Genomic DNA, 11542 nt, shown 5'->3' on the forward strand with positions numbered 1-11542 from the left:
TTAAAGGATGCAACTTTTTAAACATAAAATTTAGAATTTTTTGGTCAGACAATTCATTATGTAATTACAAAAACAGAATGGATTTTCTGTATTGTTCCTGCTTGTTGTTTATACTGTTGTGTACTTTTCTTGTGACCAATGTAAACATCTGTCAACCTCTTTACATAATCGTTTGTGTTGTAGCAAATATGAATTGAACATAATTGAATTTAGCATTCAACTATTTGTGTATTAACTGGCTTGAACTTCCCTACAAAAAGAATAAATGAGTATGCAAAAGCTAGTTTTAATGCTTTTTGTTTTGTTTTAAAAGATGTGACCAATGTAACACTTTTGCAACCTGAAGAATGTGTTTGTAATTTAGATAACTGTTTTCTCTAAAAATATATTTTTAAGCCCATCTGAGGCAATATACATTAAAAAAAACAAAATTACAGGCAAACCAGGGATACACTGAGGGTAATTTATAATTTCCATTATCTGCTCTCGGTCTTACAAAAAACTCTGTCTTACAAAAAAAACAAAACAAAACCCTGTTCCAGTATTAAACAGAAGTTATGTTGCAAAGGACAAAAAGATTGGTTTTCTGCTGAATAATAAGTTCCTAAATAAAATCACTAAGAAATGATAGTTTGTAGTATGTTTACTATGCAGAGAATGAGAGGTATGTATCAAGAAAATTTTGCTGAGGATTGTAGCAGAATCCCAATGGCACAGGAATTGGATGAATTACTCTTTTAAAAATATAGGTATTTAACAAAAAGTATATACCTCTTGACTGTATTTTTAAAAACCCTCTAATGGGTTTCCAAAAATATTTGCAGCCGTTTTTGAAACAAGCTTAGTTTAATCCCTTTAGATAGAAGTTTGTACGGTTCATCATACACTACACTAGCATGTAACTACAAATGTGTGGGTGACCCACAAGGGGGCAATGCTGTCCTAAAAAGTAACACAAAGCTACCCTCAAGTGTGTGCATTTTGAATTAAGCCCTTTTTGTTGCTTTGCAGCAGATGTGATCTTGGTTCCCAAGATAGCTTACCCCAAACTGAAAGTAACTAAAGATGGGGGAAGTGTTCAGAACACAGGATTTTTTTTCTAATGTTGCTGACTGGGAGAAGAGGTTTGACTTCCATACATTCATTCTGGCAAAACATGGATTTTCATAAGGGAAACATTACTGGGAGGTAGAGATTGGTCAGAAGAAAACTTGGGAGTTGCCTCTGCAAACATTTTGAGAAAAGGGAGGGTCACCCTGTTTCCTGAGAATGGCTACTGGGTCATAGGATGCGATGATGGGGAAAATCACTGGGCTCAAACAGAGCCATGGACCCGCCTGAAAGTGAAAGGAAAGCTTACAAAATTAGGAATATTCCTAGGTATGCATGATCAATTCTTGTCCTTTTATGATGTTTCCAGTAAAAGGAAATTGCATGTTTACAAAAGACTTGGTGATGGGAAGCTTTCTCCCTCCTCTACAGGCTCTATAACTACAAAGCAAGATGAACAGCCGATGAAAATTGCAGTACAGTTGTACCTTGGATCCCCAAAAACCTTGCGAGTTGAACGTTTTGGCTCCTAAATGCCGCAAACCAGAAGTGAGTGTTCTGGTTTGCAAACATTCTTTGGAATTTGAACGTCCAATGTGGCTTCTGTGCAGGAGCTTCCTGCAGCCAGTCAGAACCCGCACCTTGGTTTCCAAATGTTTTGGAAGTCTAACGGACTTCCGTAATGGATTCCATTCGACTTCTGAGGTACCACTGTATTTGAAACAAAAGGAGATACTGGTGGGGAAATGAAAAACAAGACAAAACAACCCTTGGCTGTCGTAGAATCAATTAAGGACATGTCTTTAATTTAACCAGGTTGGTTTTTCTGCTCTTTAGATATTAACACCTTTTAGACTACTTAGATATTTGTCTCTATCCCAGGGGTTGCCAGTGTGGTGCCTATGGGCACATATATGCCTGCAGAGTCCTTCCCTGGAATATGCAGAGTTTGCTTCTCTGTTCCTCTGCTCCCCATTGAAATTAGGCTTGGGGAAAACTATTTTATTTGCGGGCAATAGAATACAGAGTGTGCTTGGTTGCAATTTGTCTGGGATGCCCACAACATTTCTCGAGTTTGCAAATGTACCCCAAAATGATTTGAGGATGCCTACAATCTATTCCATTGTGTATTTTAATGTTGAGCCACCCTGATACCCTCACTTATAGAAATATTGATAATAAAGAAATATACTAAATAAGGGTTTTATCTTTTACAAAGTATTATCCCTAACTAACTGTGCTAAACATTTGTGATAAACAAATATCCTTGATTTGAACCCAAACAGACCAATTAAAACAGGGATATTCCTACATCTAATTTCCAGAACTATGTATTGGTATGAGTTTGTTGATTTTTCATAGTTGTGATTCCATTCCATTTTATTTATTTCTTCAAATGTTCTAAGAAAGAATAATGCAAAGATTGTTCTTAAAGATTCATTTTGATTTGATTTGTTCTCAGTGTGCTCTTTTCCCATAGTATTTTATGCAGTGAAGCCTCCAATATGTTCCCAGCCTCAGCTGAGCCAGGATGATCAAGTTACACCATCTGAGCCCATGTTGGGGGGGGGGGGCTGATTGTGGGCTGAGTCAGGATTTAGCTGTGCATCCTGGAAGATCTTGTCATAGGATTGTCCTCTTAGCTGGATGCAACAATCTTTTTCTGAATGCTTGTTTACACTTTAATTACAAAGGCAAACGATATTGCAAAGAAGGATTACAATTTGAGCTGCTAGAATGAAGTAGGAACTCCGTTTAAAAAAGGAAAAAATATAATAAGAACACCTGGGCAGGGGCATTGTGGAGGGGAGACAGGGAATCAGAGTGCAGACACACAATTTTGAAGGGCTGCAAACCAGGAGCCCCCATGCAGCGATCCCCGTCCTCCCCTGTGCAGGCAGGGTACAGAGGGTTCACGGAGCCTGCCACGCCAGCCCAGCCTTTCCCACTGGCCGTGTTGCTTGATGAATGGCTCAGGTGGGGAGGGCTGTGCTAGCACAATGGTCTCTGTGAATCCTCTGTAGCCTGCTCTCTCCAGTGTGCACATATTTGCAAGCCTTGCATTCAAGAGCAGAAGAAGGAGGAAAACAGAGGTTGTCAAATTGTTCCAGAAACAGTTCTGGAACCCTTTGGAACTAGAATAATCTATGCCAGCTAATTTGTAAAGAAGGTGCATTCGTCATCTCCTACTGCAAATATATAAAAGCCTGAGAGTGGAAGTTGTGTTGGAAGGCTACTCTGCAACTTTGGTCCACTCTAAAGGTTGCAGAATGTCCACAAGCATCAGCGAACATTTCTCTTTATTAAGTGATCTCTTTTGTTCAGTTCTGGCCTCAGCAAAATAATGTAACATTTAGGGAAGAAGATGCAACCCAGCAGCCCAGCACTGGAGGCTAAGATGGAGAAGATCTCCACAGCTACCATGTATTTCCCTTTGGTGCTCAGATAGGTGGGAAAAAAGGATAACCAAACACTGCAAAACACAAGCATGCTAAAAGTGATTAGTTTGGCTTCGTTGAAACTGTCAGGTAATTTTCTAGCCTGGAAAGCTACAGAGAAGCTCACAATAGCCAGGAAGCCCATGTAACCCAGGACACAGTAGAACATAGTCGCAGACCCCTCATTACATTCAAGTACAATTTCTTCAGTCACTGAATTCATGTCAATATCTGGAAATGGAGGATTAATTGCCAGCCATACGGTACAAATAATTCCTTGAACAAGAGAGCAGAGAAGAACAATGGAGTTGGCCACCTTTTTCCCTACCCATTTCCTCATGCTACTTCCTGGCTTGGTGGCCATGAAAGCCAGAACCACTGTAATGGTTTTTGCTAACACAGAAGAGACAGCCACTGAGAAGACCATGGCAAATGCAACTTGACGGAAGAGACACATCACCTTCACAGGACGGCCAATAAACAGCAAAGCACAAGGGAAGCAGAGCAGGAGGGACATTAGGAGAGCATAGGTGAGGCTCCGGTTGTTGGCTTTGACAATAGGAGTGTCGTGGTGCATTATAAAGGCTCCGAGCACTAGAGCAGTGATCAAGGAAAAGAAAAGTGCAAAAATAGCTAAACCCATCCCCAAAGGGTCCTTATATGACAAGAAGGTTATCAGCTTTGGAATGCACTGATTTTTTTCTTTGTTTGGATAATGATCTTTTGGGCACATTGTACAAGAATCTGCATCTGAAAAAAAAGATGAAAAACTTTTTCAGAAGTTGCTTTTTGCAGTTGAAGCTATTCCTTCTATTTCTACAAACAATCAGGTTTAGGAATAGCACCCCCCTTAAAAAAATTAAATCATGCTGTAGTCTTCCCTTTAAGAAGAAGTGTGTGTATGTTGATGTACAACTTTCAATATAAGTGAATAAAACTACTAACATATCACTTGGCACCAATTGTATTCTAAGGCAAGCTTTCCCTTACTGCTTACTAATGTTCCAGCTAGGCTGAATTTAACAGGTAACAGAGAGAGATTGAAACATTTGCACTAGCTTCCAGGATGAGATATCTCTGCCACATGATTGAATGGAAGTAATAGTACCTCTCTATCTTGCCTTGGTCAGATGTGGAGTGCTGTGTCCAGTTCTGGGCACCACAATTTAAGAAACATATTGACAAGCTGGGATGTGTGCAGATGAGGGCAACAAAGGTGATCAATGGGCTGCAAACCAAGCCTTATGAGGAATGGTTGAGGAAGTTGGGTTTGTTTAGCCTGGAGAAGGGGAGACTGAGAGCAGATACGACAGCCATCTTCAAATATCTAAAGGGCTGTCACATGGAAGATGTGGCAAGCTTGTTTTCTCCTGCTCTGTAGGGTGGGACACAAACCACAGAGTTTCAAGTTACAAGAAAGGATTTTCTGACTCAACATCAGGAAGAACTTTCTGGTGGTAAGAGCTGTTTGATAGTGGAACAGACTCCCTCAGAAGATGATGGACTCTCCTTCCTTGGAAGTTTTTAGGCAGAGGCTGGATGGCCGTCTGTCATGGGTGCTTTACTTGAGATTTCCCCACTGTAGATGGAAGGGGTATCAGCTCCTGGGGACTGTGCCCTTGGCCCCAGGCTGGGCTCCCCCCAAAGTCCAATAAGTGTGGAGGTGAAATACGGAACCAAGCATGGCATGGCTCCAATGGCCAGCCCCTTCTCCACTTCCTCCTGCTGTGGAGTGGAAGGGGGGCCAGTGGTGGTGCCAGGAGGAAGCGGAGGCAGCAATGACTACTATCACCAACTACAAGGTGCTTTAACTAAGAAGCCCCTTGTGCCATCATTGCCATACTCTTGACACAGTGGTGCAGAATGCTAGATTAGGTGCTGCATATTCTACCTTTTTCATGAGAAATCTTCCCTTTTGGACATTGAATACAATCATAGCAGCAAAATGGCTCCCCCTCCTTTTTCTTCTTCTGGTAACCAGGTTGGCAGTTGTCATTACAGAGTGAAAGGGGCATCACCTATTCAGGAAATGTGAATAATTCACAATGAGAATATATATTTATCAAATAGCATGATAACATCACTATCCTCATAGATTAATCCTTGGATTCTGTCATATTAGTGCAGGTGCTCATGAGGTGTTGAGCAGTGTCAGTTGGGATGGTCAGTCGGTCTCTGTACCTTCTGTGCTGGTAGCATTCTCAGTTTCATTAACATACAGTGGTACCTCGGGTTACAGATGCTTCAGGTTACAGACGCTTCAGCTTCCAGACTCCGCTAACCCAGAAATAGTACCTTGGGTTAAGAACTTTGCTTCAGGATGAAAACAGAAATTGCACAGCGGCAGCACAGCGGCAGCAGAAGGCCCCATTAGCTAAAGTGGTACCTCAGGTTAAGAACGGACCTCCAGAACGAATTAAGTTCTTAACCCGAGGTACCACTGTATAATAATAATAAAAGAAAACTGGGATAAAGACTATAGAAACAGCCTATTAAGGATGCTACAAACAATTGTTTCTCCTCTTCCTCCCTCCTTTTACTTTATGACAGCTACTGGCTATACTGTTGTCCCACCTGGTTAAAACTTCTAGGCTACACAATGGCGTCTTCATAAATGCTCAAGTGTTTGCCATGATGAGCCCAAGGATTCATTCTTCCAACTTTCATTCTAACAAATGACTTATTGGGGAAAGTAATCAGATTTGTAATATCAAACCCCATTGTCAATTCTCCATTCTCATTCAAGTGCACGATTTCTCCTGCACTGTTGTTAAATGTGATGCTCCTCAGAATATGATGCAGCTAGGTGGAATGGAAAAATAAATCAGTGTTAGAATTGTATTAGTAGCCAATAAATTTCCTCTAAACTTGCATCCCATCCCATTCACTTAGATTTGTGGATGAATATTTGTCGATAGGGTCAAATGCACCCCATGTTAAAGCATGCTGTGAACCACACATGCCTTGCCCAACCCTTCTCCTTTCTTTGGATTTTCCACTCTACAGCATCTTCACTTCCTGCCCTTATGCAAAAATAATAGCTGAAGCTATTTCCATGTTGTCCCTTGTTAAACTGCATTCAAAGTGTTTGAATATACTTGCATATATATATATGTATATATACTTGCAGTGTCGGTATGTTAAAGTGTATATTCTTGGGGAAAGTATTAACTTGAAGTTAACCTTTAATTATGTTTTTAATTGCATATTAATTGTGTTCTGCTTTTAAATTATAGTTTTAACTGTTTCATTTTGGTTTGGGAGACGGCCAGAGAATGCCTGCTTCAGGAGGTTATTTTACTGCGGTTAATAAATTAACTGACTTATCCATCTGTAAGCCGCATTGAATTTAATAGGACCTATTTCAGAGTAGGCGTGATTAGAAATTCAGCCTAGGGTAGCCACCAGACCCAAAAGAACTGGCTTGTTTATGTTGCTACCTTCCCATGGCCAGCTATCCTGTGTTGAGTCAAGTAATACAACTGAGTCTGGTTTCCTTTAATGACATCCATGATTCTCCTCGTCCACATTTGATTTTCACAACCCTGAGACATACGGTGTCTGTGAATAGTCAAAGATCAGAGAGGTTTGGATAAGTGGCGGTTTTAGACTCCTATACCCTAGTCCATTTCATATCCCTCTACATTCTGGAAAGAAGCTGTAGAAGTGAATAAGTTGGGGGGGGGGAGATCATCTTTTCCCATAGGGCTGAAAGTTTTGGAGGGAACTTGTTAACAGTTTTGTATGACACCCTTGACACTAAACAGTTCTCAGGAGCCAGTCCTATCGGGTTGACATCTCCATGAAATTTAGTGATGCTTACTTCTGGGTAATTTATGCTTATTGTGACATCAATCCACACTAAAAAATGTGACAGTAGGGATCCCTTCTAAAACAAAATTAGACACTTTGCAGTTTAGTTGGCACTAAGTACTTATATAACAGCAAAGCTTTGATGTCCACAACTTTGCAGTGGAGGATGTGACAAAAACAGAACAACTTGGCCTTGCCCATGTGACCTATTTGTTCCCACTCATTTGACCTTATTTACTCCATCTTCATGACCTCCTTGGCCATACCAGGTCCAGGTACTAACAGCTGCCACTCATTATATATAAATATTATTATATCTATACTTATAAAGGCCAATTAATACAGGATGGTACTTTTAGTTATTTTTGCAATCAGGTGTTCTGGGCGGACCAATATTTCTGTGACCAAGAGCTACCTTGTAAATTTTAGAGTAAACATTTTATGGATATGTTATAGATATCTCTTTCATTTCCACAGAAAAAACGTAAAACCGAAAAATGTTGTATTGCAATATTCAGGAAAGGGTCATACATGTCCAAATGTCAAATTATACAATTAAATTCAATATCTTTGAGGTGTTGTGTGAAAGACCTTCAGAGCACATAATCTTGACACATACAGGCTTCACCAACTGATGACCTCCAATTGTTTTAGAATACAATTCCCATAATTTCTCACCATCAGCCTTCCAGACTCAAAGTGATGGGAGTCATGGTATACACGTCTGGAAGACATCAGATGGGTGAAGGCTGCATTAAGATCTTGTGCTCTCATGGTGAAGGTAGATTGCTGTGAAAACTACTACCTTCCATGGCTGCATAGTTTTAAGTTGTAGCTTCCTTCTTTCCACCGTGACTTTAGATTTGAATATGGATGAGTACATGGCATGTACCGAATTTGCCAGAGCCTGTACAGCATTGTAGATACTGTAGCTGTGGCCAGTCATGCTCATTTCAAAGAAAGGCCCAGGAAGATTCTGCAGCCTCTCTTCTCCAGTACAAGTGTCCACATCATCTCCATTAACATGGGAATTTGGAAATGAACAGCCAAATGCTTGCTCCCAGAATGGTCGGATGAAGCCATCTCCCTTCATCAAATGAGGGTTTAGCTTTTGAAGAAAATTTTGGAATCCTGGAACCTCCTGTGAGTGGGCTGTGAAGGCTAAGGCACCATGGAAGGCTTCTATATCCCAGTCCTTGTGCATGGACACGGCTACAATGTCCATCTGGGCTACCATAATCCACACTTTATCAAATGATTTCCCATACTCAGATTCTCCTTCATGCAGCAGACCTCTCAATGTTATCATGGTCAAAGTTTCTCCATAGACAACAATAGTGTTGGCTTTACTTTTTGTAACACCTGCAAATATTTTGTTCCACTTTTCTTGAAAATTTAAGAAGTCGCCGAAAAAGGCTTTTGTGGGAATTTTCTCAGTGAAGGCAGCACAGATTCTGTTCTGAGAAAGTACTGGTAGTAGGTTGCTCAAAAATGTTTCTCCAGTTTCCTCATTCATGGTCATTAGACCCACCCAAATCCATTGGAAATGCAGAAGTAGCTGGGCAATTCCCTTGTACTGGTGGATTTCATTTGGAACCATCCGATACAAGGACAGTGAATGAGATTGATCCTTCAGCATGGGGACAAAATCACCGTAGGTGAACTAAAGGGGGGGGGGATTCAGGAAGTTGTTTTAGAAATTGATTTGGAAATCTGTAGGGCTGGGTTGGTGGTGTGCGTGCATGTGTGTATTTATAGATATTGAACATTTTGTTTAAAATGGTGTGTGTTGCTTGTGAAGAGCACTCAGAAACTTCACCCAATATAAAATTCTCCTCTGCACCTTAAGTAGCAGATAGAGAGACATGAATATTTAATTAACACTTACAGTATTTTATACTGCTCAAAAGAAATATAAAATAATTTACAGAAGGAAGAATAAAATACACAGCAAGAATGTTTAAAAGCAAAAACCTCTTAACTGATAAAAACTAGCAAGGAGAGAACAGCTGGAGCTGGCTGGGCCAGAAAGGTGATTAATGTCTCCTTCCAAGAGGAGTTAGACCCTGCCTCCTCAAGAAAGACAAATAGTTTTGACAACTCAGTGTTTCAAGAGTGTGTTATACCTGTGGAAACTTATAGATGTCCAAGATGGCAGCCAAATAGTAAGAGGTTTCAGAACCCAGTCCTCCTATGACTCCTATGAGGTTGTTCTTGACATCACAGTTATAATTAGGGACAAATCTGTACCGTGTGGAGAAAAACTCCATTGCAATGTGGTAGCTCCACTTCTGGCTGAAGTAGCTCTCAGGGATGTGGAATCCAAAGGAAGCATTCGGTAAAATCTTGGGATTTCCATTAATCTCATTTACAGCAAATATCAAGGCCAGGACATGCTGGTAATTCTTTGTCACAACACTGAAAAAAGTTAGATAATAAGTCACCAGGAAATGTAACAAAAATAAAGTTGTTTAGTAGCTGTCCTGCTTCATCAATAGCATGTAAATTAGTTGATAGACTGCTGAGAGCATAGCAAACTTGCAGAACCACACAAAGCTGCAGCATGTGGAAAGTGATAGTATGTATATATTATTACACCATGATTCTGAGGCAATGTATCTGGCATTGTGGGATTAGAGGATTTAAAATGATTTAAAAGTCATTGTAGAATGATCAAACTATATGTGAGATTGAAAGAATCATGTATAGTTGCATGGATTTTTAAAAAACGATTAATAGCAGCTTCTGAATACCCTATGAGTATAAGCCCCTCCAGTGTTTATTGATAAACATTCACATGTGTGCTACTGATTCCACTAAGGCTGCAGTTGACAACCTTTGTCATAATACAGAAAAACAAAAGATCCTTACATGGGAAAGCTAGTATCAGGAGTAGGGTATTCAGTGAAGGAAAATGAATCCAAAAACAGTAGCATCAGAGAGGCAGCCCCACCAATTATGAGATCGCCTGACTTATAATATTTATGAGGCGTATAGATGGGGTCATGAACTATGCATCTTGCAGCATGCTCCTGGAACTCACTGTGAGGTATCTGCAACAGCATTAGAAACATCTCCAATAACACTGTCCCAATTATGGTCATTCCCCTCTCAGTGCAGATGCCAGATTTTCTGCCTTCTTTCATAACAACAGGTATGTATAGCAGTCTGTCTTGAAAAGCAGTAGCCTCTGCTGATGAAATATTTGGAGCCTGTATCCTCTATCTACATACATATACCAGAAAACTATATGGAACTGGAGTATGCTGGATCCTGGGTCCTTAGCTCCAGTTCTGAACAACAAGCAATGTTTTTAAAAACATAGCTTGGCCTTTGTTGGTGCTTTGTTAGGATTCAGATTCTGGAAACCAGGAGGTGGCTTGGTCAAAGGGAGAAAAATATGGCACATCTCAGAGACCTTAATTACAATCAGAATGTATGCAATTGAGAATGGCAAAAACTGTAATTAGCCTCCCCCAAGGAACTAGGCTCTTGGTGACATTCTGTCTAACATACTTGCTGGAGAAGGAAAACATGTTGGCGAAAACAAGCATAACTTTTTCTGTGTTCCTAAGGGTAGCTGAATTTCTGCTACTTTCCTGACATCATAGCAATGCCATGTGGCAACTTGATAGGGTCTGCTGAAAACCACTGGTGGAGAAAGGGGGTGCAGTAGGTGCCAGCCGCCCTGGGTGTCATCCTTGAGGTGAGGTGACATTGCCGCCACCACCTCCCCTGAGATGCTCACCGCAGGCGGCACCCCCTGGGATGCTCACCCCATCCCCCATGGGTGCCTAGGCCCGCCCCACAGGTGGCAAGCCCCGTCTCCGGGTGCACAGCATGCATGCCGCTCCAGGAGCCGGAGCAGCTAGCTCCACCTCTGCTGAAAAAAGACCTTTACAGGAGCTGAAAAATGAGTGCTGACAAGCAGCCTTGACTGCACTGATCCCCTCAACTAATGAATATTCCGGGGGAGTGTCTTTAAATGTTTTTATAGGCACAACTCTACTCATTTTAGGATCATCTGCATACAGTTGTCAGACTGCTTAGGCAGAATTCCTAACCCCACTTACCTGAGAGTCAGGTTCTGGATCCAGCTCTGTAATTTTAAGCTCAGGTAGCCTCAGTGACTAGAAGTGCTTTTTACCAACTGCAATTGATTTGACAACTACAGTCATTCCTGGACCTGGAAAGCCTGGCCACAATAGTTCATGCTTTGGTTATTTCAAGACTAGATTACT

General features: G+C 40.9%; 1 protein-coding gene and 1 pseudogene across 1 annotated transcript; one reads left to right on the forward strand and one right to left on the reverse strand.

Moving 5' to 3' along the window:
* Nucleotides 1–953: 953 nt before the first annotated feature.
* Nucleotides 954–2501, forward strand: LOC144325326 (butyrophilin subfamily 3 member A1-like; annotated as a pseudogene).
* Nucleotides 2502–3333: 832 nt separating this feature from the next.
* LOC114583094 (vomeronasal type-2 receptor 26-like) lies at nucleotides 3334–10837 on the reverse strand. The gene is made up of 5 exons (XM_077918213.1): nucleotides 10818–10837; nucleotides 9428–9719; nucleotides 8107–8964; nucleotides 6119–6290; nucleotides 3334–4238 (listed from the first exon to the last, which is right to left on the reverse strand). Exons 1-5 carry the CDS (start codon nucleotides 10835–10837, stop codon nucleotides 3334–3336), a joined length of 2247 nt encoding a protein of 748 aa, XP_077774339.1.
* Nucleotides 10838–11542: the final 705 nt, after the last annotated feature.

This window comes from Podarcis muralis, chromosome 13, assembly GCF_964188315.1.
Source record: "Podarcis muralis chromosome 13, rPodMur119.hap1.1, whole genome shotgun sequence".
Taxonomy (NCBI): domain Eukaryota; kingdom Metazoa; phylum Chordata; class Lepidosauria; order Squamata; family Lacertidae; genus Podarcis; species Podarcis muralis.

What these genes read in the sequence shown, in the direction of transcription:
- LOC114583094 (XM_077918213.1), bottom strand. Translation starts at nt 10,837, where the DNA reads ATGTTTTCCTTCTCCAGCAA. An exon ending in ATGTTTTCCTTCTCCAGCAA is followed by an intron (nt 9,720 to 10,817) that starts GTATGTTAGACA and finishes AACTTTTTTCAG; the next exon opens with TGTTGTGACAAAGAATTACC. An exon ending in AAACTATGCAGCCATGGAAG is followed by an intron (nt 6,291 to 8,106) that starts GTAGTAGTTTTC and finishes CATTCCACCTAG; the next exon opens with CTGCATCATATTCTGAGGAG.